General features: G+C 35.6%; 1 protein-coding gene and 1 pseudogene across 2 annotated transcripts; one reads left to right on the plus strand and one right to left on the minus strand.

Annotated features, from left to right (window-relative positions):
- The first annotated feature begins 732 nt into the window (after window positions 1–732).
- On the plus strand, window positions 733–7,011 carry LOC123873216 (annotated as a pseudogene).
- A 10,059-nt stretch (window positions 7,012–17,070) lies between these two features.
- LOC123872989 lies at window positions 17,071–19,897 on the minus strand. Of its 2 annotated transcripts, none has more exons than XR_006797580.1 (2): window positions 17,510–19,895; window positions 17,071–17,379 (listed from the first exon to the last, which is right to left on the minus strand). XR_006797580.1 is itself a non-coding variant. In XM_045917625.1 (2 exons), exons 1-2 carry the CDS (start codon window positions 19,503–19,505, stop codon window positions 19,033–19,035), a joined length of 381 nt encoding a protein of 126 aa, XP_045773581.1. In that variant the 5' UTR covers window positions 19,506–19,897; the 3' UTR covers window positions 17,071–19,032. The 2 variants fall into 2 exon arrangements, 1 of the variants encoding a protein (XP_045773581.1); XM_045917625.1 differs by having other exon boundaries at window positions 17,071–19,093; window positions 19,186–19,897.
- Between the last annotated feature and the right edge of the window lie 1,977 nt (window positions 19,898–21,874).

Consider the following 21,874-nt stretch of genomic DNA (forward strand, 5'->3'; position numbering starts at 1 on the left):
ATGAAAAGAATATCAGAAACCATGGATGAGTTTTTCGAATTGCCTTCAAAAATTAAAAACAAACTTAATAGTTCAATAGTAGCTTGAGCCAAAAAAGATGGCATTTTATATATTCACAAACTCCAATGATGATGCGACAACCTCTTCTTTTATTAAATTAGAGGTATGTGATGTAAAATAATTGAGCAGTATCCCTCCGTCTCAAAACTAAAAACATTGCTAACTAAGGAAAATGAAAAGAATATCAGAAACTATAGATAAGTTTTCGAATTGCCTTCAAAAATTAAAACAAACTAAACAGTTCAACAGCAGATTGAGCCAAGAAAGATGGCATCTCAAATTTTCACAAACTCCGATGATGATGCGACAACCTCTTATGTTATTAAATTAGAGGTGTGTGATTTAAAATACTTGAGATAAATCCCTCCATCTCAACACTGGAAACATTGCTAACCAAGGAAAAAGAAAAGATTATCAGAAACTATAGATGAGTTTTCAAATTGCCGCCAAAAACTAAAAAAAAATCTTAAGCTTAAGTACTTTGCAAACCTCTCCTCGGTATTTTCTTCATATAATAAATGCTAAGTCTGTAAGACTGTGACTAACTTGTCATCGGCTGTAACCCATTACATTGTTGGCGCAAGTCGGTTGCGATTTGTTCTAGAAGCAAGAAAAAGCTTAATGAATCCAGAACCACGGTGAAAAACGAATGCTGTACGAGCTACTACTTACCTAATTCGGAGGTCTACGAGGAGTACATCAGTAGCTTCACATCGTGCTCTCATCATCATAAGGTCAAAACAGCCACAAGTAAGCATTATTTTATGTGTAACATTTGTATATTTTTGTAGCTAACTGTACATTTTATTTTTATACAACATTCTGTAACCGAATGTATTTAGATAAGACATTGGAAAGTACCAAATTATTGATAATAAATTAGTAAGAGTCCAGAAAATGTTTGTTTACTTTCACTAATTGTTTTCAATTGTTCTGATTTTAAAAAGTCCTCCACCCACTCAGTATGTCAATCTTAATCCTATACTCTTTGTTATAAGTCTTATTCCTAGTCTTCGTTATAGTTAACAGTGTACACTCCTGTTTACAAAGAGTAAGGCATAATTTCAATAAATATCTATTTTCTTCGCCAAGCTCTTGTAAATAATTTCAAAACTTCCTTCTGGACACCCAAACTTGGCTTTTTTATTGAAAGAAAAAATGGCTCTTACAATCAGCCTAGAAATGGCGGAGCGCATGCTCATAAAATTCAACGGAAACAAGAGCAAATTATACGAGTTCTTGGATAATTGTGATAAGGCAATGAGTCTCGTCGACCCACAATACAAAGAAATATTATCTAAATTAATCGAAACCAAAATCACGGATAATGCACGTGCTGTTGTACGAAACTAAGAATTCCCATCCTGGGACACCCTCAAAACTATAAAAGGATTTTCGTTGCCCATTAAATAAATAAATCGAAATTGAAAACTCATCTGGACGCGTACTCAGAAAAAAGGACCGTAGGACATTGGCAGCTAGAACTAACTGCGTGTAAGCAAGATTATAAGGAATCTGTTATGAGCTTCGCAAACAGAGTCGAAAGCTGTTATATTAAAGTCATTATTTCATTAGACACCACTTTAGATAAAACTAGTAGGGAAGCTTGTGTTAACCTGATAAAAAAATGAAGCTGTGAACGTTTTTCTGAATGAGCTAAATAAAGATTGAACAATCTTAGTCAAGTCAAAAAGGCCTGGACGACCTTCTGGGTCCCGATTATGCAAATATTGGCAATCAATTGTGACATCAATAGCAATTTGATACAATATACCCTTTAAAAAATAACACTGGATTATATTATGATCAGATAGGAAAAATTAAATTCTTTGAAAATACATGGAAATTAATCACGAACATTGATATAGCGGAATTAGAAAACAAAATTGGACTAATCGAATGAACACACAGCGATAAAAAATGTTATGCAATGACAAAAAGTTTTCAAACTTCTCTGTATGCAACACTACTTTGAATATAATTAATAAACTTATTCCCATAGATGCTTATTCCTGTTTTAAAAACAAAAGATGAATCATTAAAAGACATGATAGAACACACGTCAAATAAAAAGGATTCTTCATATAACAATTATAAAATTGATGATCATCATAGGAAAAAACGAGGTTGGATTGATGGCTTCGAACACTTATTCAAAACAGTTTTTGGTAATTTAAACGCTGATGATAACGAGCATTTCGAAAAAGCATTTGATCGAATTAATAAAGATAAAAATGAATTTGTCAAAATCTTAAAACAACAGACTCAAGTTATTCAAAATACAATTCAATTTTAATTCTTCAATTACAAACTATGAACGCAATTTAAACACATTCAATATCATATAATGGAACTTTCCAGATTCTTTCTAAATCGAATTACCATTAACAACATATTTGTGGTCACATTTTATATTATCAAATTTAGATAGCTACCACATACCTCTTAATTTCATATTAATTGTTTGTTAATTATAATTATTTGGTATACTTATATTGATAGATCAAAGTATACTTGAGAATGTATTTACAAATCTTAACAAATGCATTACCAAATAGGTAAATAGCTTAAGTAGGTACTTTGTAAACCTCTCCTCGGTATTTTCTGCATATAATAAATGCTAAGTCTGTAACATTGTGTGTATCTTGTGATCGGCTTGACCCATTACAGTGGAAACATTGCTAACCAAGGAAAAATAAAAAAACATCAGAAAATATTGATAATTTTTTTCGAATTGCCTCCAAAAACTAAAAAAAAAACCAAACAGTTCAACAGTAGCTTGAGCCAAGAAAGATGGTATCTTATATTTCCACAAACTCCAACGATGATGCGACAACCTCTTATCTTATTAAATTAGAAGTGTGTGATTTAAAATAATTGAGCAAATTCCAAACAAGCAACCAAACATTGCTAACTAAGGAAAATGAAAAGAATATCAGAATATCTCTATTATTTTTTGGAAAAATAGTAATTGACAACCTGAACATACCCAAAAACCATTTGATTTTTTAATCAAACTAGAAATACAAATCTATTAAACTGTTTCACTTTTAACTTGCAATCATAAACAGCAGAAATTCAACCACCGACGACACTATTTGGTTTCGAACTAGTGCAATGAAACCTGATTTATTTTCTATTTCATTCCACTAGCTCTATTATTATTTCTTTGCTCGAAAAACAAGCATCGCCCACAAAATGACTAGAAGTCATTTGCTTTTCTTTGTCAAATTACCGAATACAAAATACTAAAAATTGTTTCACTTTTTTTCATTTAACTTGCAGTCGCAAAGACAAGAAAACGAGAAAATCGACCAGCAACGTCTGTATTTGGTTTTGAACTAGTGCAATGAAACCTGATTTATTTTCTATTTCATTCCACTAGCTCTATTATTTTACTTGAAAAACAAGCGACAACTTCAAAATGGCTAGAAGCCATTTGTTTCTTTCCATCAAACTAACAATAAGCAAGGTAACTTATTTTTCCGATAAGATTTTTGTAAACTACAACCACATTCTTATTTTGAGATAGTGCAATGAAACTTTTATACTATTTCATTCCACTAGCTCTATTATATATTTTTTGATCGAAAGACAATGTACACCCTCAAAATGATTAGAAGCCATTTGCTTTTTATTTCAAACTAGCGAATACAAATGCATAAAACTAGTTCACTTTTTTTTGTCTTGCAGTCATAAAGACAGGAAAACAAGAAAACAGACTAGCAACGACAACATTGGGTGTCGAACTAGTGCAATTAGCTAACTTAAATTATTTTGCTTGTCAGAACAAGCGACAACTACAAAATGTCTAGACTAAGCCATTGAGTTTTTGACAAACTAGTGATTGATTTATTAATATCTTTTTGTTTGCAACCATTATATCACAACAGTATTGTCAAGACGATTGGAAGACACGGATTTTTACGAGCTTCTTTTTCATATAACTCCTTTTTCCAGCAAGTTTTCTTTGTAAACTACAAAACAAAATCAACCAGCGACAATCACATGTTTCATATTTTGAACTAGTGCAATGAAATTCATTGTAGCAATGCTATTTCATTCCACTAGTTCTATTATTTTGTTTTTGGAAAAATAATCGACACCCTAAACACAACCAAAAACTATTTTATATTTTAATCAAACTAGAAATACTAATCTATAAAACTGTTTCACTTTTAACTTGTAATCATAAACAGCAGAAAATCGACCACCGACGACAATATTTAGTTTTGAACTAGTGCAATGAAACCGGATTTAATTTCTATTTCATTCCACTAGCTCTTTTATTATTTTTTGCTCGAAAAACAACCATCACCCTCAAAATTACTAGAACTTATTTGTTTTTCTTCCAAACTAGCGAACACAAAATACGATTAAAAAACGTTTCATTTTTTTTTTTTTCATTTAACTTGCAGTTGCAAAGACAAGAGGACTAGAAAATCGACCTGCAACGTCAGTAGTTGGTTTTGAACTAGTGCAATGAAACCTGATTTATGTTATATTTCATTCATTCCACTAGCTCTATTATTTTACTTGTAAAAACAAGCAACAACATCAAAATGACTAGAAGACATTTGTTTTTTTTTCGTCAAACTAGCGAGTACAAAATACATAAAACTGTTTCACTTTTTTTTTCATTTAACTTGCAGTCACAAAGACGAGAATACAAAGAAAAAGTCCAGTAGCAAAAAAACAAACAAAGCAATATTTGGTTTTATACTAGTGCAATGAAACCTGATTTTCTATTGCATTCATCTTCATTTTCATTTTTTTTGTCACAAAAATCTATTTAACTGTTTCACTCTCAATTTTCCTATTAACTTGGAAGTTCCAATCATAAATACGAAAGAAAATCGACTACAACAACAAAATTAAGTTTGGAAGTAGTGCAACGAAACCCAATTAATTATTATTTCATTCCACTAGCTCCATTATTTTTTGTTTGTACAACTCCAAATACGTTATTTGCAAAAAGATTACGAGCCCCTTGGTTTATTATTTAACCGAGCAAATATTATATTCCTGTTTCATATATAACTTCTTTTCCCGATTTTTTTGTAAGCTACAAAACAAAATCGACCAGCTTCAACCACATCACTATTATGAACTAGTGCAATGAAATTTATACAGTGTTTCATTCCACTAACCCTATTATATATTTTTTGTTTGAAAACTTATCGACACTCTCAACATAACCAGAAGCCAATCAATCAAAAACAACAGATAATTGACCAACGGCGACAATATTTGGTTTTGAACTAGTGCAATGAAATCTGATATTTTATTTTCTATTTCATTCCACTAGCTGTATTATATTTTTTTGTCCGAAAAACAATCGATACCCTGAAAATTACATGCCATTTTTTTTGACAAACTAACGAATGCAAAGTTTATTAAACTGTTTCACTTTTTTATTAAAAAAGAAAATCGACTTAAAACAAAAGTGTTTGGTTTTAAAGTAGTGCAATGAAACCTAATGAATTATTTTTTGTTTCATTCCACTAATTTTTTTGTAATGTTCAGCTCAGTAGCTGAGAGTAATAGCTCAGCGAAAAAAATAAATCCCAGACTTCCTTCTAGACAACCGAACATTTCATTTTTGGTGTCAGAAGTGTGGGATAATTGGAATAATAAAAGGCTATTGAAATATCATAGTCCTTTGTTTCTGGAAATCTTGACAAACGTAATCGACGGGCATATATCCAGTTTTGGACGCTTTCATCGCGTACTGGAGGCATCTAGAAGAAGTCTAGCAGCGGACTAGGCTCGAGGCATCCAGCCCTCGACCATTGCGAAGAAGTCAGTTCTGAAGAAGTCACTCAAAGCAGTCGGCGAGTACAACAGGGTGCTGAGCAACCGTGGTTCTGCACTGGTATACGCCAGTACCACAGGCCATCCGGTGACCTTCGCGCTACCACTGCTACGATACGACGCGACTAGGAAGCCGAAGAGGCGAAGAACAGGACTCCACAATATAAATACATAACTAAGAAATCCAAGAGAGTCGTATAATCTCGTAAATCCAGTTTACAAAATAGCATTTGTCTCAGTAGTCTTGTCTAAAATAGAAGGAAATATAAGGGTCCACCTTATTAAATAGGACATTCTCGTCCTGGCAGAACCTAAAAGAACATTTATTAGAAAACTATTCCGAAAAGAGAATTTTCGCACAGTGGCAATTAGAGTTAAATTCATGCCGGGAAAACCCTAATGAACCAGTTTTAAAATATTCCAGTCGAGTAGAGAATTCCATAATAAAATTAATAAAATCCTTAGATCCAAAGTCGACAAAAGAAGCCCGAGAAGCGAATGTAGAACTATTAAAAAATCAAGCTTTAAATATTTTTATTAGCGGTCTTTTACCACAATTACATATTTTGTTAAAATCTCAAAACCCTTAACATTCGAAGATGCGGTTTCTATTGCGATTTCCGAAGAACTAGAAATTAAATCTAGGCAAGAAATGAGTTTTAAATACAATAATAATACAGGAATCAAAAAATGTACAAACTGTGATAAATTTAATCACCTAGCTCATCAGTGTAGAAATCAACCTATGGTTAGGCATCTGCAAACGAATCAATCAAATAATAATTCTACTCTTCATTGTAATAGTCTAAATATTATACTCTTCGTTATAACTGTGTCGTCTACAAATGTAAGTTATAATTTGAATAAACATTTTTTTTCTTCGCTGAGGTGTTATAATCAAGACTTCGTTCTACACACCCGAAAATCACATTTTTTTTGTTAGTAACAAGTCAACCTATCAACACAGTATTTTCAAAACGATTAGGAAACTTGCTTTATTTTTGAAGCAAGCGAGTATATTACTATTTTATGTATGTAACTCCTCTTCTTTTTTTTTGTAAACCACAAAACAGATTTTGTGACAGACACAAACCAGAAGCAGACAGCGACAACCACTTATTATTTTGAACTAGTGAAATGAAATTTATATACCTACTGTTTCATTCCACTGGCTCTATCATATTTTTTTTGTTCCAAAAACAATCGACACCAGGACTAGAAGCCATTTGTTTTTTTTTCAAACTAGCGAATGCAAATGCATAAAAATAGTTTACTTTTTTTTTCATTTAACTTGCAGACATAAAGGCAAGAAAACTGACCAGCAACGACAATATTTGGTTTTAAACTAGTGCAATGAAACCTGATTTTTTTTCTATTTCATTCCACTAGCTTAGTAACTTTGCTTGTAAGAACAAGCGACAACCACAAAATGGCTGGAGAAAAACAGACGAAAGACACACAAGAAAAGTTCTGAATAAGCGAGGAAAATCAACGTAGAAAGAGAACAACACATTCAATACAGTACGACAACACATTCAATATTTTACGAGCATATTTTGAATAAAATAATAATAAAGATAAAGGTTGTTTATGTTGCAAGTTCAACTCACCATCTCAGTGACACAAATAACTCTTATTTGGAGCCGCCACCATAGCCAACGTGATGGGCAGTGGTCACACACTCGTAACAGCGTGTGTAAACATGATAGGGACTCAGGCTACCTTCATGCTGACGGCTTCAACCCGCCAGGGTCCTTGGTTCAGTCAGAGTGGAACTGTGGACTCTTCTCACGTCGTGGTCCAGCCCTGCCAGGTGGAACCCGCTGGTGGGAAGCCCAGCAAGGCGACCGGTGCAGAGTGTAGACGGAGGAATAACTCCAGAGCCCAGGCGGATGACCGTTCAGCGGAGAACACCATCTTCTGAGCTTCGTCGAAGGGTTTGCACCACTAACCACCACAGATCAGGGTTATCTGTGCTTACCACCTTCGATGGCGTCTGACGACGTCCTGCAAGTGTTAAGTGACCCACCATTATAATAACTTATACGAAAAATGAATTTAAATAAATATTGCACACAACAGGAGTGGAGGAGCCGTAATGAAGCCCAAATTGACTCTACAGAGCTTATATTACAAAACTGGAAGATTAAAAGAGTAGGGATAGTAATTTACTAACGACATATTGGAATAATGTTAACGAGCTACCAAATTACACTAAATAGGTCATTAGGTAGATACAAGAATTTATCTAATTACTGTACAGTCAGAGGCAAAAGAAACTTACAAACTAAATTATAACTAACCTAGTAAATAACACTACCCAGCAACATACAATAAGTAGGTACCTTAAAGTTTCTTCAGCTTTGAAATTTCAAAACATAGTCACACAAAATCCATAAGCCGCGTTTATTTGTCTGTACGCGCTTATTTCAGAATCGACTGGTTACTTATTAAGTACCTACCTACTGACTATAACTATACGGGATTTTATTCTCATATTAACTTTAATATGGGTACCTTCAAGTCAAGTCAAGAGTGAATAGATAACTTCTAGGCAAGCACGCTCCGCTCCATCTTAGGCTGCATCATCACTTGCTAGCAGCTCTGACTGCAGCCAAGCGCTAGTCTGTAAAAAAAAAAAAGAATTAGTAGAATAATTAGTAAAAATCCCATGAGAACCAACTCTTTAATTTTCCGGGACAAAAAGTAGCCTATGTCCATCTCCGGGATGCAAGCTATCTTTGTACCTTTCGTCAAAATCGGTTAAATGGATGGGCGGTGAAAAGCTAGCAGACAGACAGACAGACAGTTCCACTTTTGCCTATATAATAATATGACTAAAATATGTAAATATAATAACAAAGATCACGTAGCTATCTAAGTTTTTTCAAGCAAGCGTAGGTACTCAAAATTAGAAATTAGTAAGTAATGTTATTATAATCAGTTGTTATCAATTTTAATAATTGTGAAATGCCTATAAAGGCACCTACCTATCTACTTACTTATTCTTTTAACATTTGATAACTTGGTAGCTCGTTCGAAGATTCTATTATACTTAGATAAGTAGATAATTACTTACGAACAAAGCAAACTTCTCTCTTAGAAAACGTTTGATTACGAAATTAGCATTCCAAATTCCATTCACTAATTAGGTATTCTAAGAGATAGCGGTAATAGCCGAGTGGTTAAGATGTGGGCCTCCTGTTCGGGGGTCCGGGGTTCGATCTTGGGCACACAACTCTAACTTCTCGGTTAAGTAGGTATGCGCTTTAAGCAATTATGTAATATCACTTGAAAAACATATCAAGAGGAAACCTGCATGCCTGGGAGTTCTCCATAATGTCTCAAGCGTGCGTGATGTATGCCAATTCACGCTTGGTCAGCTGCGTGGTGATCTAGGGCCTGTGTTCCATTATTTTCATTTGTTTGGGAAACTATTTTGTCGAATTTCTTGCTGGATCTTCGCAGAAGAGCATTGTTGAAATTGATACATTGACTCGTAATCACACACGTTTATTTTCTCGTAAAAACACTGGTTTTAATTCACGTATTATTTGTACAAGTAGTTCGTTTCACATCTCGTTTTACTATTATTGTATTTGTAACTATTTTATGTACACATATCGCTTTAAACACTAACAAACTGTAATATAAATTTGGAAAACATGTTACTTAAGTGATCTTGGTAGGAAGACAAAGGAATTGTACTGTGACAGCAATATCTAACATTTTTAGGCTCGGTAGGCGGTACCCGCATTCTTAATTTGATGAATCGCGCGAAGTAAACTTAAATCAACGACATCTATCTTACGGTAGGGAAACTACATTTTCCCTGAGATGCTGAACTATTTTTAACAAGCATGATAGATTCACTTGGAGATTCAAAAGCTTATTTGAAATTTTAATTTTGATTCACTTAAGTAATTAAAAATAAAAAGTTTAAGTATTTGAATAAAAATCTTTCTATTTCTAATAAAAAAATTCAATCCAAAGATTAGTTTATGATAATACTAGATGATGCCCGCGACTTCACCTTGATTTCCTTTTTTTAAATCTCGTTTTTCGGGATAAAAAATTGCCTATATCCGTCCCCAGAACTCGCGTTAGGTGTCTCTGCTCTGAATGTTAGGCGATCAGGTTTCTCGATTTACGATTAGCATTACCTACAAGCATCGATCGATGCCTACAAGAACAGCGTTTTCTAGGCGGTACTGTATACCTATTTTATTAACCCCCGACCCAAAAAGAGGGGTGTTATTTATTTATTTGTTTACTATAGTACCGCCCACAGAGTTACACATTTAAATTATACCTACATGTTGTTCCTTACATTCTATGGCTCTTATGCAACTCCACTTACGGGCAGTCACAGCGTGCATTAACATAAACATAAGTCGTAAAGTAAAATATAAAATATAATTTAATAGCTAACCTAAGGACCATGAAAAAATACCTAAGTTATAAATTTTAAAAGAATATAATAAGATGGAAATTAAGTTAAAGTAAAGTTAAGTTAAACTAAGCTAAATTATCTGAATCATCTAAAATACTATATACTTACGGCTAGGGACTGACACTAATTATCGTTATCCTATTGAGGAATCGAATGATTTGAGCAACTTGGCTTTAAAAGCCAGGTTATCGCAAAACAGATCCGTGGTAATGTCCTTGTCCAAAAATTCCTTATATCACACTAATATTATAAAGGAGAAAGTTTGTATGTTCAAAGTTTGTAGGTTCAGCCGTTTGAAAGTTATCAGCTTTTTTCTAGTTACTGTAACCTTCACTTGTCGGGGTTGTTATAAATTTTTAATTTATATTTGTAGCTAAATATTTTAATGTAATCGATACCTAAATAGTTTTTGAACTAGAACCGCTGGCAAGTTCTAGCAAAAGCTATTAGAACAACGCTCAATCAATATGCCTCTCAATCAATATGCCTCTCAATCAATATGCCTCTCAATCAATATGCCTCTCAATCAATATGCCTCTCAATCTGGTACAATCCGGTATCGACTGTCAGCGCATCAGGCTACTACCTACGCACACTGTTGTACTGACTACATTCTACAACGTCATTGTGGACTAGGAGCCAGGGCCAGCCGTGCCAGACCTTCGTTATTTTATAAAAGTGGAAAGTTTCTCTGCGTAGGTACCTATTGTCCCCAACACAGGGAGGAACGATGAGCGACTATGAAGTTTGAATCATGGTGGATTTGGGAGATAATAAATGTTAAAAAATCTTATTTACTAGTCTAATTTTACTATATTTTCTTTGGAATAATGTTAGAAGACATTTTAAAATACTTACGCATAGAAACTTTCAGCTTTTTATAAAATAACGAAGATCTGGCACACCTTAGCTCCTTCTCTATTGTATTGATTACCTACTTCGCGGAAGAGTTCTGTTATGATACTTACTTACTTTATATGGGAATTGTGCATTATTCAAATTAAGTTACTAGGTAGCTTGAATACCTATCCAATTATGGTATAGTAGATGACACCCGTTTTGTATTTGTAGAAAGTATAAAATAATATTGACCATTAGTAAATGTTGGACAGTATAATTTAGTAACATAGGAAACACCTAAGTATCTCTATAAAGTGGGTCCGCATACAAGGAAGCTGAATCTATCTATAGGTACTTACTGCATGCCTATTTATGCATCACGGCTATTTTGTCACTGCTATACTCTAAATATTCATAAATAGGTACCATAAATATTCACCGTAGGGTAAATGACCAGTTAAATATTCATTGTCTATGAATATATATTTATTTGTGACTTTATTCTAGAGCTATTAATACTCAAACATTGTGACAAAGTAATAAAAGTGTCCGCCCACCTGATGCGTAATACGCAGACTCATTGTTTAGAAATTACCTGATTAATAGAATAACTATTTCATTGAAGGTGTCTGAGGCAACTGGTGACAATATTATAATGCGAATCACCTGTCTGTTATCCCATCCTCGTCGCCAGTGTTATGTATGAAAACAACGAGATTCCGATACTGACTGGTTTATTAATAAATTAGACATACCCAGTGACAGTTGTACATATACATATAGTTGTAATATGTACATATTTCATACATATCACTGTCCACTCACGTCATTCTGCAGCACATCGTATCTACGAGTTGGTATGTGTTCTGACGTAGTAAAGGCAAGTATTTACATATTGCATTTTGTATATATAGTGTACAACATTATATGATACAAAATGCAAATAATACTATAGTATACTTAATTATGGGTCTGACGCCATTTTTAGGGTTCCAGATCTCCAGAGAAAAGGGAACCCGGATTACATCGTTATCTATCTGTCTGTCTGTCAAGACCCGGCAAGGGAATCAAACCTATAGGGTATGCTTGTCGTTGACCTGGATAATGAAATCACGTAAAGAGAAAAATCCGAAATCCTGAATGAATTTGTGGTTACATGACACAAAATTTGAAGTGTTATTTCTTTTACGATGGTACGGAACCCTTCGTGTGTGAGTCCGACTCACATTTAACCGACTTTTTCAAAGGACTGTTGAATTCAAATTATTGTTTACCTACACCTTTTTAGAAGGATGGTCTCGGATATCCTTATATTCCTTACAAATGGAATTTAGGATTTTCCTTACTAAAAACTATTTAAATCAGACGAAACGTCTTGTACCCTACATACATTATACCTACCGTTGTTTCTTAAGTACTAAATACTTATGTATTTTTTTTCGATTCGGACTTCTTAAGATCGAAGATAAATTAAGAACCTATTTTTCCTAATCTATAGCTGCAGCTAACAGTTGAAGTCTGAAATATTTCAAGCCTCAGCCTATTTTCAGCATAAGTACCAAATCTTAATTTAACTGCCTTGCCTGGCCTGTGCCTTGACACAGATTCTAAAAGCCTTTATTATTAAGTTTAAAGCCCATTTCCACTGGAAGAGAACTGGCACGGGGTAGCTAACAAGATCAGCTTCAATTCGATTATAACGTTCGTAGTTGGAAAGAAACCTTATAAAATTATGCCTACTGTGGGATATTTTACTCTTTACTTCCTAGTAGGTATCTACTCTACTTTTTCAGACACACATTTCGAGTACTTACACTGTAAAATCTCTGCCACTTGGCTGGCCTATGCCATTTCCATTTGGGAAAATATGATCACTTTTGTAATAAGTCCTGACTATAAGCTTATAAGCAAACCTAGAGCTTGGACTGTTGTATGTTTTAGAAGCAACAGTCCAATTCACAGCTTGAAAATTCGGCAGATTTCAGTTACTTACCTAGCTAATAAAGACGATAAGAAACATTTCAATTTCTGACGAAATTTCTGCCTCACTTAAATTTCCATGACGCGTACTGTACCTACCTATCTAAAATATTGCTTAAGTTTTCACAATGAGAAAGTATTTTATCTCTAACAACCGTGAAAAGCTAGCATGACAGACAGATACCTATAAACTTTCGCATTTATAATAAACATATAATATAAAGTATGGATTTATTTATGGCATAGATGGTTTCAAAGTGGGCGAACTATGGAAAATCACTGAACCCATAGAGATGAAACTTTCGCAATTCGAAGTTTAACATTGCTCCAACTTTGACCTAAGTTTCACTGTGAAATCGAGAGTAAAATCCAGTTGGCTGACTCACAATCAACGTTAAGATTTTTCACCTATAGGTTTCCTTTATTAACCCCCACCCAAAAAGAGGGATGTTATAAGTTTGACATGTGTATCTGTGTATCTGTCTGTGGCACCGATTTTTGTTTGAAAGGTGGCTTGATCAAGAGTGTTCTTAGCTATAATCCAAGAAAATCGGTTCAGCCGTTTGAAAGTTATCAGCTCTTTTCTAGTTACTGTAACCTTCACTTGTCGGGGGTGTTATAAATTTTTAATTTACACTTGTTAAGAAACTAAGAAAGAATTTTCAGAAAGCTGGGGTCAGCTTTTTCAAATAAAATAATAAGTATATGTATTATGGTCTTTTAGTGTGCTTATGGACTTATATACCTAGAATACGGATTACGATGTCATCGTGGAAAGTTTTCACCTTATCGATTCATATCGACATGGTAACTTTACTCCGTGCCTACCTAGTAACTACCTACCTAAGTAGGTACCTAATAAGTACTAACTGAAACAATGACTCACGACAATTTACTACCATTCGATTGAGTGCACCTGAACTTACGTAGGCAGAGGCACATCTAAATTTTCCACTAGGTAGGTTCTAAGTACTATCGCGGCGCTGCCGCGCAGCCATCAGGGTATTTTCTCGAAGTCCTGCCTTTACGAAGACCTACAAAGCTTTCAATACCCAGGAAGCTAAAGTCTTAGACCATGGTATTTAGTAGGTGGGTACTAGGTGATGCTCATGACTTCGTCCACGTGGATATAGATTTATGGAAGGTTCAAGGTACCTAATACAAAGGTCAAGAGACGAGGACCATATGTTTAGGTAACCTGCCAAAGTTATCTTTTGGTTCTCTGCCTTTGGCTCTATTTTTAGGATTCCGTACCTCAAAAGGAAAAACGGAACCCTTATATAGAATCACTTCGTTGTCTGTCTGACTGTTATTTTTTAAAGTAGACTTATTAGGTAGTAATATTTTTACTGACTACAAAAAACGAGGAGGTTCTCAATTTATTCGTCCCCCGATTACTCTTAAACGCCTGGACAGATCGATGATCTGGACCAATTAGGGAAATTGTTATTTTTGTTTGAATTCTAGGTTTCTAATACATATTCGTAAACCACATGAAAGTTGGACTTAATACAAAGCAAGATTATGACTTAAATACAAGATTAAAAGCACAAAAAGTAAGACGCTACAACAGAAACTAAGTATAATTAGTAGGTAGGCACAAAGAAATCGCTCTATACGAATTCCCCCAGACCATTTTGTATTGATGCCAATCTTGAGCCCTTCCCTTCCTGTCTTCAATGTGCGCCTAGAATGTTCCCGAACGTAACGTTTGCACTTTTGCCTTTTGCTTTGCAGTGCTATAGAGCTCGAGACGGCACGCTCGTGCTGTTAGGTGTAATCACACTAATATTATAAAGGAGTAAGTTTGTATGTATGTGTGTGTGTGTGTGTGTGTGTATGTTTGTTACTCCTTCACGCAAAAACTACTGGACGGATTAGGCTTGGAGATAGATTATACCCTGGATTAGCACATAGGCTACTTTTTATCCCGGAAAATCAAAGAGTTCCCACGGGAATTTAAAAACCTACATCCACGCAAACGAAGTCGCGGGCATCAGCTAGTAATATTTAATTATTATGAATGCAGTCAGGAAAGTCCTAAACTTTTAGGGGGAAATAAATGTAGAAGGACGTTGAACTAATTCAGGGTTGAACCACTGTACTAATAAATATTCTGAGGTTGAACAAAAAGAGTTTGTTAGAAACTTAGTTGAAAATTGTTTTGTTTTTTTAATAAAAACTTGTTCAAAAAACAAGCGTTTGCTGAAATATACGGAAATCGTCCAGTTATTCCATTTCCATGAACTTTCCATAGTCCATCAACTTTTTAGTTAAGTCCATTAACTTTCTACTAAGTATTTAACTTTTTAAATATATTCTCCAATCAGTTAAATGAGCAGTTACCGAAATACAATATACATACTACTTAAGGATTTAATTTTTTCTACAAAGTGCGTCGCAACTCGCAAATCGCATCACGCACTACGCAGTACGCACTTCGCTGTATAGGTACGGACTATGGATCCCCGACCCTTCTCCCAAGTTGTAAGCAATGAGAGCCTAGAATATTCGACGGTCAATAACACACGCTGCGTGCTGCGTATTGCGACTTTTTTCTTCGGGGTTTTATTTCCTCGGGCTTTTTTCCCTCCAGCTTTAGTTTTAGCTAGCGCGTAAAAACCTTCATGCTAATAATCCCACTAATATTATAAAGCCGAAAGTTTGTATGTGTGTGTGTGCGTGTATGTGTGTATGTTTGTTACTCCTTCACGCAAAAACTACTGGACGGATTTGGCTGAAATTTGGAATGGAGATAGATAATATCCTGAATTAGCACATAGGCTACTTTTTATCCCGGAAAATCAAAGTTCCCACGGGATTTTGAAAAACCTAAATCCACGCGGGCGAAGTCGCGGGCATCGGCTAGTTAAATTCTAAAAATAAATTAAAACTCGGACTTACATTACATTAAAATGATGAACTGATATTACCTTTAAGTAAATCTACCTTGTTAATATCGAATCAGGTCAAGGTGGTTATGTTTAGGTACTCTTTAGGTAATAAGTAGGTAAGGTAATTATCAAATTGTTGGCTAAATATTATCATTGTTCATCATAATAATATTTCACTGAAGTACCTAATTATTCACATTAGTTAAACGATCTTAATGCGCCGTAAACATTCCTTGGTAGGTATTTCATACTCTATATTTAGCCAATATAATTATACTAAATGATGCCCGCGACTTTGTTCCCGTGGATATATGTTTTTTTAAAACTCATTGATTTTCCGAGATAAAAAGTATGTGTTAATCCAGGGTATAATCTATCTCCGTTCCAAATTTCAGCTAAATCCGTCCAGCAGTTTTTGCGTGGAAGAATAACAAACATACAAACATCCATCCCTATATACAAAATTTCGTGTTGTGCCAATCTATATCTTGGCACTGTCGACCAAGTGCTAAAATTCTAAATGAACTTTTGGTGCCAACATTTCTAACACATAGAAAACTGCTGAAAGTGAACGGAAACAGCAAAGACGAACAGTTTTTGAGGACAGGTATGTATGGTAAAGCAGAAAAGTTTGTAATTGTTTGTAGTGAATAAAAAAAAAAAAGGTAGTATGTATTCCCTATGTAAGTATAGGTATTTCAACTTTCAGCTTTATCTAACGGAGAACCTCCCCTTTCATTTCTGGGGTTCTATTGAACACAGATCTATGCAAGTCTGTGATATTGTCGAATTGTGATGATGTTACGAAGTCTAACAAGTAAAAAGATATTAAGTACCTATAATATCGTTGAATGTAGATGTATTGCATTTGTGTACATGAAAACTGAAGACACACATATAAAATGTACGTAGGTAGGTACTTACCTAGGAACTTGAATAATTTTATTATTCTTAAATCTTAATTCTAATTCTATGCAGAAAGTTAGACGTTTAATGAATTAGATGGGGAAGTCAATAAAACATGAGAATATAGCATATATAAGCAATATATTTAGAAAATCATCAGATTCGACAAAATACAGAATATAAGTACATGCAATGTTTTATTAAAACAAGACTCGCACAAACAGACTGACTACAGGTCTTCTGCCTTCTTCACAACCCTTCTCAGTTGTTGGCTTTTTAGGTACTTATATCGTTTGTAGAATGCGTCTTGCGACTCAAAGAGCGTCTAGGTTCTAATCAAGTTTTGAAACATTGATGTAACCTGATGTAATATTTTGCAAAAATTACCATATTAGGTAGCTATGAGCTCTGGCAGCCAATCTTATTGCGCGTCTTACGCTAGCTATACACGATCAAGTTTACCGGTCAAGTTTGCATCATGCATACTTGAAGCCATACACCGTCAACTTATACACCTACCGTACGGTGAACTTTACGGTACTTTTGATCGTGTATGGCTAACGTTACTGAAAATAAGTACGTATTACCACATTCGTAGACAAATAGTACCTTTATTGTAAGAAATATGGCAGTTCTGTAATTTTAAAGAAGGAACTTGCAGAATAATCCTTATCTAGATGCATTTTTGAAATACTTCGCCGCTTAAAATAGAACCTACATTTACAATACAATCACTTTACGTCACTAGCTCAGTTATACTGAAAATACGTTTTTCTTAATTTTAATAAAGCTGGTCCATTTACACAGTCAAAGTTAGCATCACATAAAATCATACTTTATGTAACAAAATTAAGGCCTACATCAATAATGTCACTGTATATTTACTTATACTGCATAATAGGTAGGAGTTATAGTTACACACCACTAATTTTTGAATACCATTAAAAATCTGCTTAATCAGAATCCGATTTTAACAAGTTTTATGCAGTTTAAAAGAATTAAGTAGAGTTTCTTACAAATCAAAACATTTGTACAAAATCTTTTGTCAAAATATTGTTATGCTGCCCATACCTACTAATTAATTTTACCGTCAAGTTTACAGCGGATTTGAAGCGGCGCGGCGTCCAGTCAACTGATAGCCATAGTGTGCATGACATCATATACCGTCAAGTTCACTGGACGCCGCTTCAAGTCCGCTGCAAACTTGACCGGTAAACTTGATCGTGTATAGCCGGCGTTAGCGAACATTCTGACGCGCGGCAAGTATTTAATTTCGTAACGTACCTACCTAGGTACCTAACTAGTGTAATGTCTCTACATTATATTTATTCATTATTTCGATACAAACTCTAAGTTTAAAGTAAAAAAATTTGAAGGCACATTTAAAACAATAATAAACCTTTCTTGAATTCGCTTCCCTTAAAAAATTATAGTAACTAAAAATAGTGGTATAGGTTTATTTACTTACTAGTAATTAAAAATATATTTATTAGCTATTATGTATCTACTAGTAAACAAAAGTACTTAATACTTTTCTGGGTCTATGTCTATCAAATCGTAGCTAACAATATAAAAGATTTTATGGTCTTTAACATGATCTGCTTTTCTCGATCTTGATTTCATGACGGGTCCTGAAATTTAGGCTTCTACGGCGTTTTGACATAGCTACAAATAATATAAAATAAATAAAGGTACTTCGCTCATATTATAAAATAAATAACACTGTAACTTATGCAACAAATCACAGATCCATAGCGAACTGCCATAATAACTAAACCACCGGAAGGGTCAAGCTTTTCGGAAAAGGCCAAAACAAACCGTGGCTATCTAACTTAACCCTTAATGTAAACGCAGTCTTAAACATTCAACTAGTAAACATACAGTTCATTCAACCTCGCTTTCAACAACCTTCCCAACAGTGAACATAAACATGCATCCGTTAGAAGCGAATCGAGTGGATGTCTATTAGGGCTCCATCATCGTCACAAACAACACATTTGTACTCAACTGGTGTCCTCCACCGCGTACATATCACAGATGGTGTGTCTCCGAGGCCTTGGGCAGCGCGCGGGGCCGGCGCGCGCGTCACAGGTAGGGCATGCAGGCGCCGCAGCGCGAGCGTCGCTCGGGGGAGTCGGCGCGCGCCCTGCACACAAGCACGCCCGGTTAACTCACGAGCTCCTCTCGTCGTGCCGAGACTCCGAGCGACCGAACGCTCGTCGCAACTTCTCCACCAACCTGCTGTGAAACTTTTCCGAGTCCTTGCTGACGCTGGGCGGGCTAGCCGAGCCCTTGAGGTTTTCGTATGTCCGCAAGGAGACTCGGCTCGGGGGCGCGCGGCAGTAGGACAGCGAGCGCATGGCCGGCGCGCTGCGGTGCGGGCTGAGCGCGGCGCTGGAGCGCGGGGACAGCGCGGGCCCCTCGGAGCGCGACTCGGACACCTTGCGCACCCGGCCGCCGCCGATGCCCGCCTTGTCCGCCGACTCCGAGGTCCGCCGCGACCGCTGCGAGTTGTAAATGTCCCAATCGTTCTTCATAACCGGCATCATGAACGCCATCTCGGCGGCGGTGACGGTGCTTCTTTAGTTTTAACGTTTTTGATGAGAGAAATAGCTGGCGCCGCTCAAATAGCAGTCGCTTCGCGTTGTTTTCAAAACTTGCTAGTTTGTACGCCGATCGATAGCCGTAAAGGGCAATTTACACTGAATTCAGTTTTCTTGCAATTATTGCAGAGCTTCTTGATGAAAAATTTATTTTTGATTTTATTACAGTTCTAAATGTTGTGCATACGAAGGTGTATAGGAAATAAACACAAGCTTTCACTTCAATGTCACTCGCGATGAAATCGTTAAAGTCGAATGTTCACCTTAAGACGAATTGCAGTTGAATGAAGTACGCGTGAAAACACACCCTGAATATAAGGAAAATAACGGCGCCACTAGCGTGCGGATGATGGTGTAAACTCTGTTACGATAATCATTTGCCAATAATTTTATCTCAAATACTGTATGTTACAATTTGTAACTATAATAAGATAAGAGATCAAAATATGCTACGTTTACAATATTATATACTTTTTTATTGTTATATTATTATTATTAAACGTCACATAGAAATATATTAAATTTAACTACTCAACACTAGATGGCGGAAAACCAGTTACTCGACCATAGATGGCGCATAAAATGCTAGCTAAATAACTGGCCAAGAGATTACTTCGTTTATCGGCAAATATACTAATAATAATTAAAATTTAATATGTAAAATCATATGAAATGTCAATAGAGATAGTAACAAATGAAACACTATGTAAATTTTTTCTATTCAGTAAGGTAGATATTTCATTATAAGAAAAGCATAGTAGTTTTTCCACTCGGTCTGCGCTGACCCTTACAATAAATTCTTTTACTTTTATACAGCGCCATCTAGGTTTAATATGGAAAAAACTGTGGTGGAGTGCAGTAAACCAGTTAAAACTTAAAATACAAGTGTAAATTAAAAATTTATAACACCCCCGACAAGTGAAGGTTACAGTAACTAGAAAAGGGCTGATAACTTTCAAACGGCTGAACCGATTTTCTTGAATTATAGCTAAAAACACTCTCGATCAAGCCACTTTTCAAACAAAAAAAAAACTAAATTAAAATCGGTTCATTAGTTTAGGAGCTACGATGCCACAGACAGATACACAGATACACACGTCAAACTTATAACACCCCTCTTTTTGGGTCAGGGGTTCAAAATAATAATAAACCCTGTCCAGTAAACTTGTAGGCTATCAGTGTCCATGATGTCATGCACACTTGACGGTGTATGGATGATGTATGGCTATCAGTTGACTGAACGCACATACCGCGCCGCTTCAAGTCCGCTGCAAACTGTAAATTTGATCGTGTATGGTCAGCGTTATCATATTATTTAGAGCCTCGATAGCTCAACGGTTGAGGAGCGGACTACATTCTGAAAGATTCTGAAAGGTCAGCGGTTCAAATCCCACCCATTGCACTATTGTCGTACCCACTCCTGGCAAGGAAAGGGAAGTATCAGTCATGATTAGCATGGCTAATATTCTTTATAAAAAAATAAGTTATCGCTGGTATGAACTATGCATGACCGTCCCTTGCCTCCGTGTTAAGTAGAGCCTCCGGATAATAGGCACGGGGAGTCAGTTACCCGCGGGAGAGTATGTCCTTGAGTTGGAAGGCAAGCCCTTTTTTCTGACAAGCCTTAAACTGTTTTGGGGAACCCGTTTAGTCCCAGAGCTGGACCTGCCTTGACGGGTGCCGTTAGCTGGGTTGCAGTTGAATACGTTCGTGTCCCTGTGCCCAGCAACAACTAATGAGACGGAAAGCCGTGGGGGGACGTTAAGTCGGTAAAAGTCCGACATAACCACCGTGCCTCCCCGAGTGCAGTGGCATGAGGATTTCTCCACATTATGGTATGAACTACGCATCAGGTACGCAGTATACGTCAAACACGAGTCGAATATTGGTACTAATGTTATATTGTAAAGGTAACTATTACTTAAATATTGTACTAAATAAGTGTACCTGGTTCATTGGGTAGGACTTAGGATGAAGAACCAAGTTACCTACATACAGGTAAGTAGTCGGTACCGTAGTAATAAAGTAAACGTAGTAATAGTAATAAATAAATCAGATAAGTACCTCACTCCGATTGCCATGTCGACCTGTCGCGAAGTATGCCTACCTATATAAGAATCAAACTTCATTTGAAAGGGATTCCCTGTCGGGAGAGCACGAAGGCGACTCTTCTTAATAATAATAAAATTATTATTAAGAATAATATTAATAATAAAATTGGGTTCAACCCACCCCGCTGCTAGTGGGATATATTTTATCATATTTTTATTCAATGATTTTTTTTTCCGTTACTTTAGTTTTTTGTTGTTTATGTTATTTTATTT

Source organism: Maniola jurtina, chromosome 16 (assembly GCF_905333055.1).
Source record: "Maniola jurtina chromosome 16, ilManJurt1.1, whole genome shotgun sequence".
Lineage (NCBI taxonomy): Eukaryota > Metazoa > Arthropoda > Insecta > Lepidoptera > Nymphalidae > Maniola > Maniola jurtina.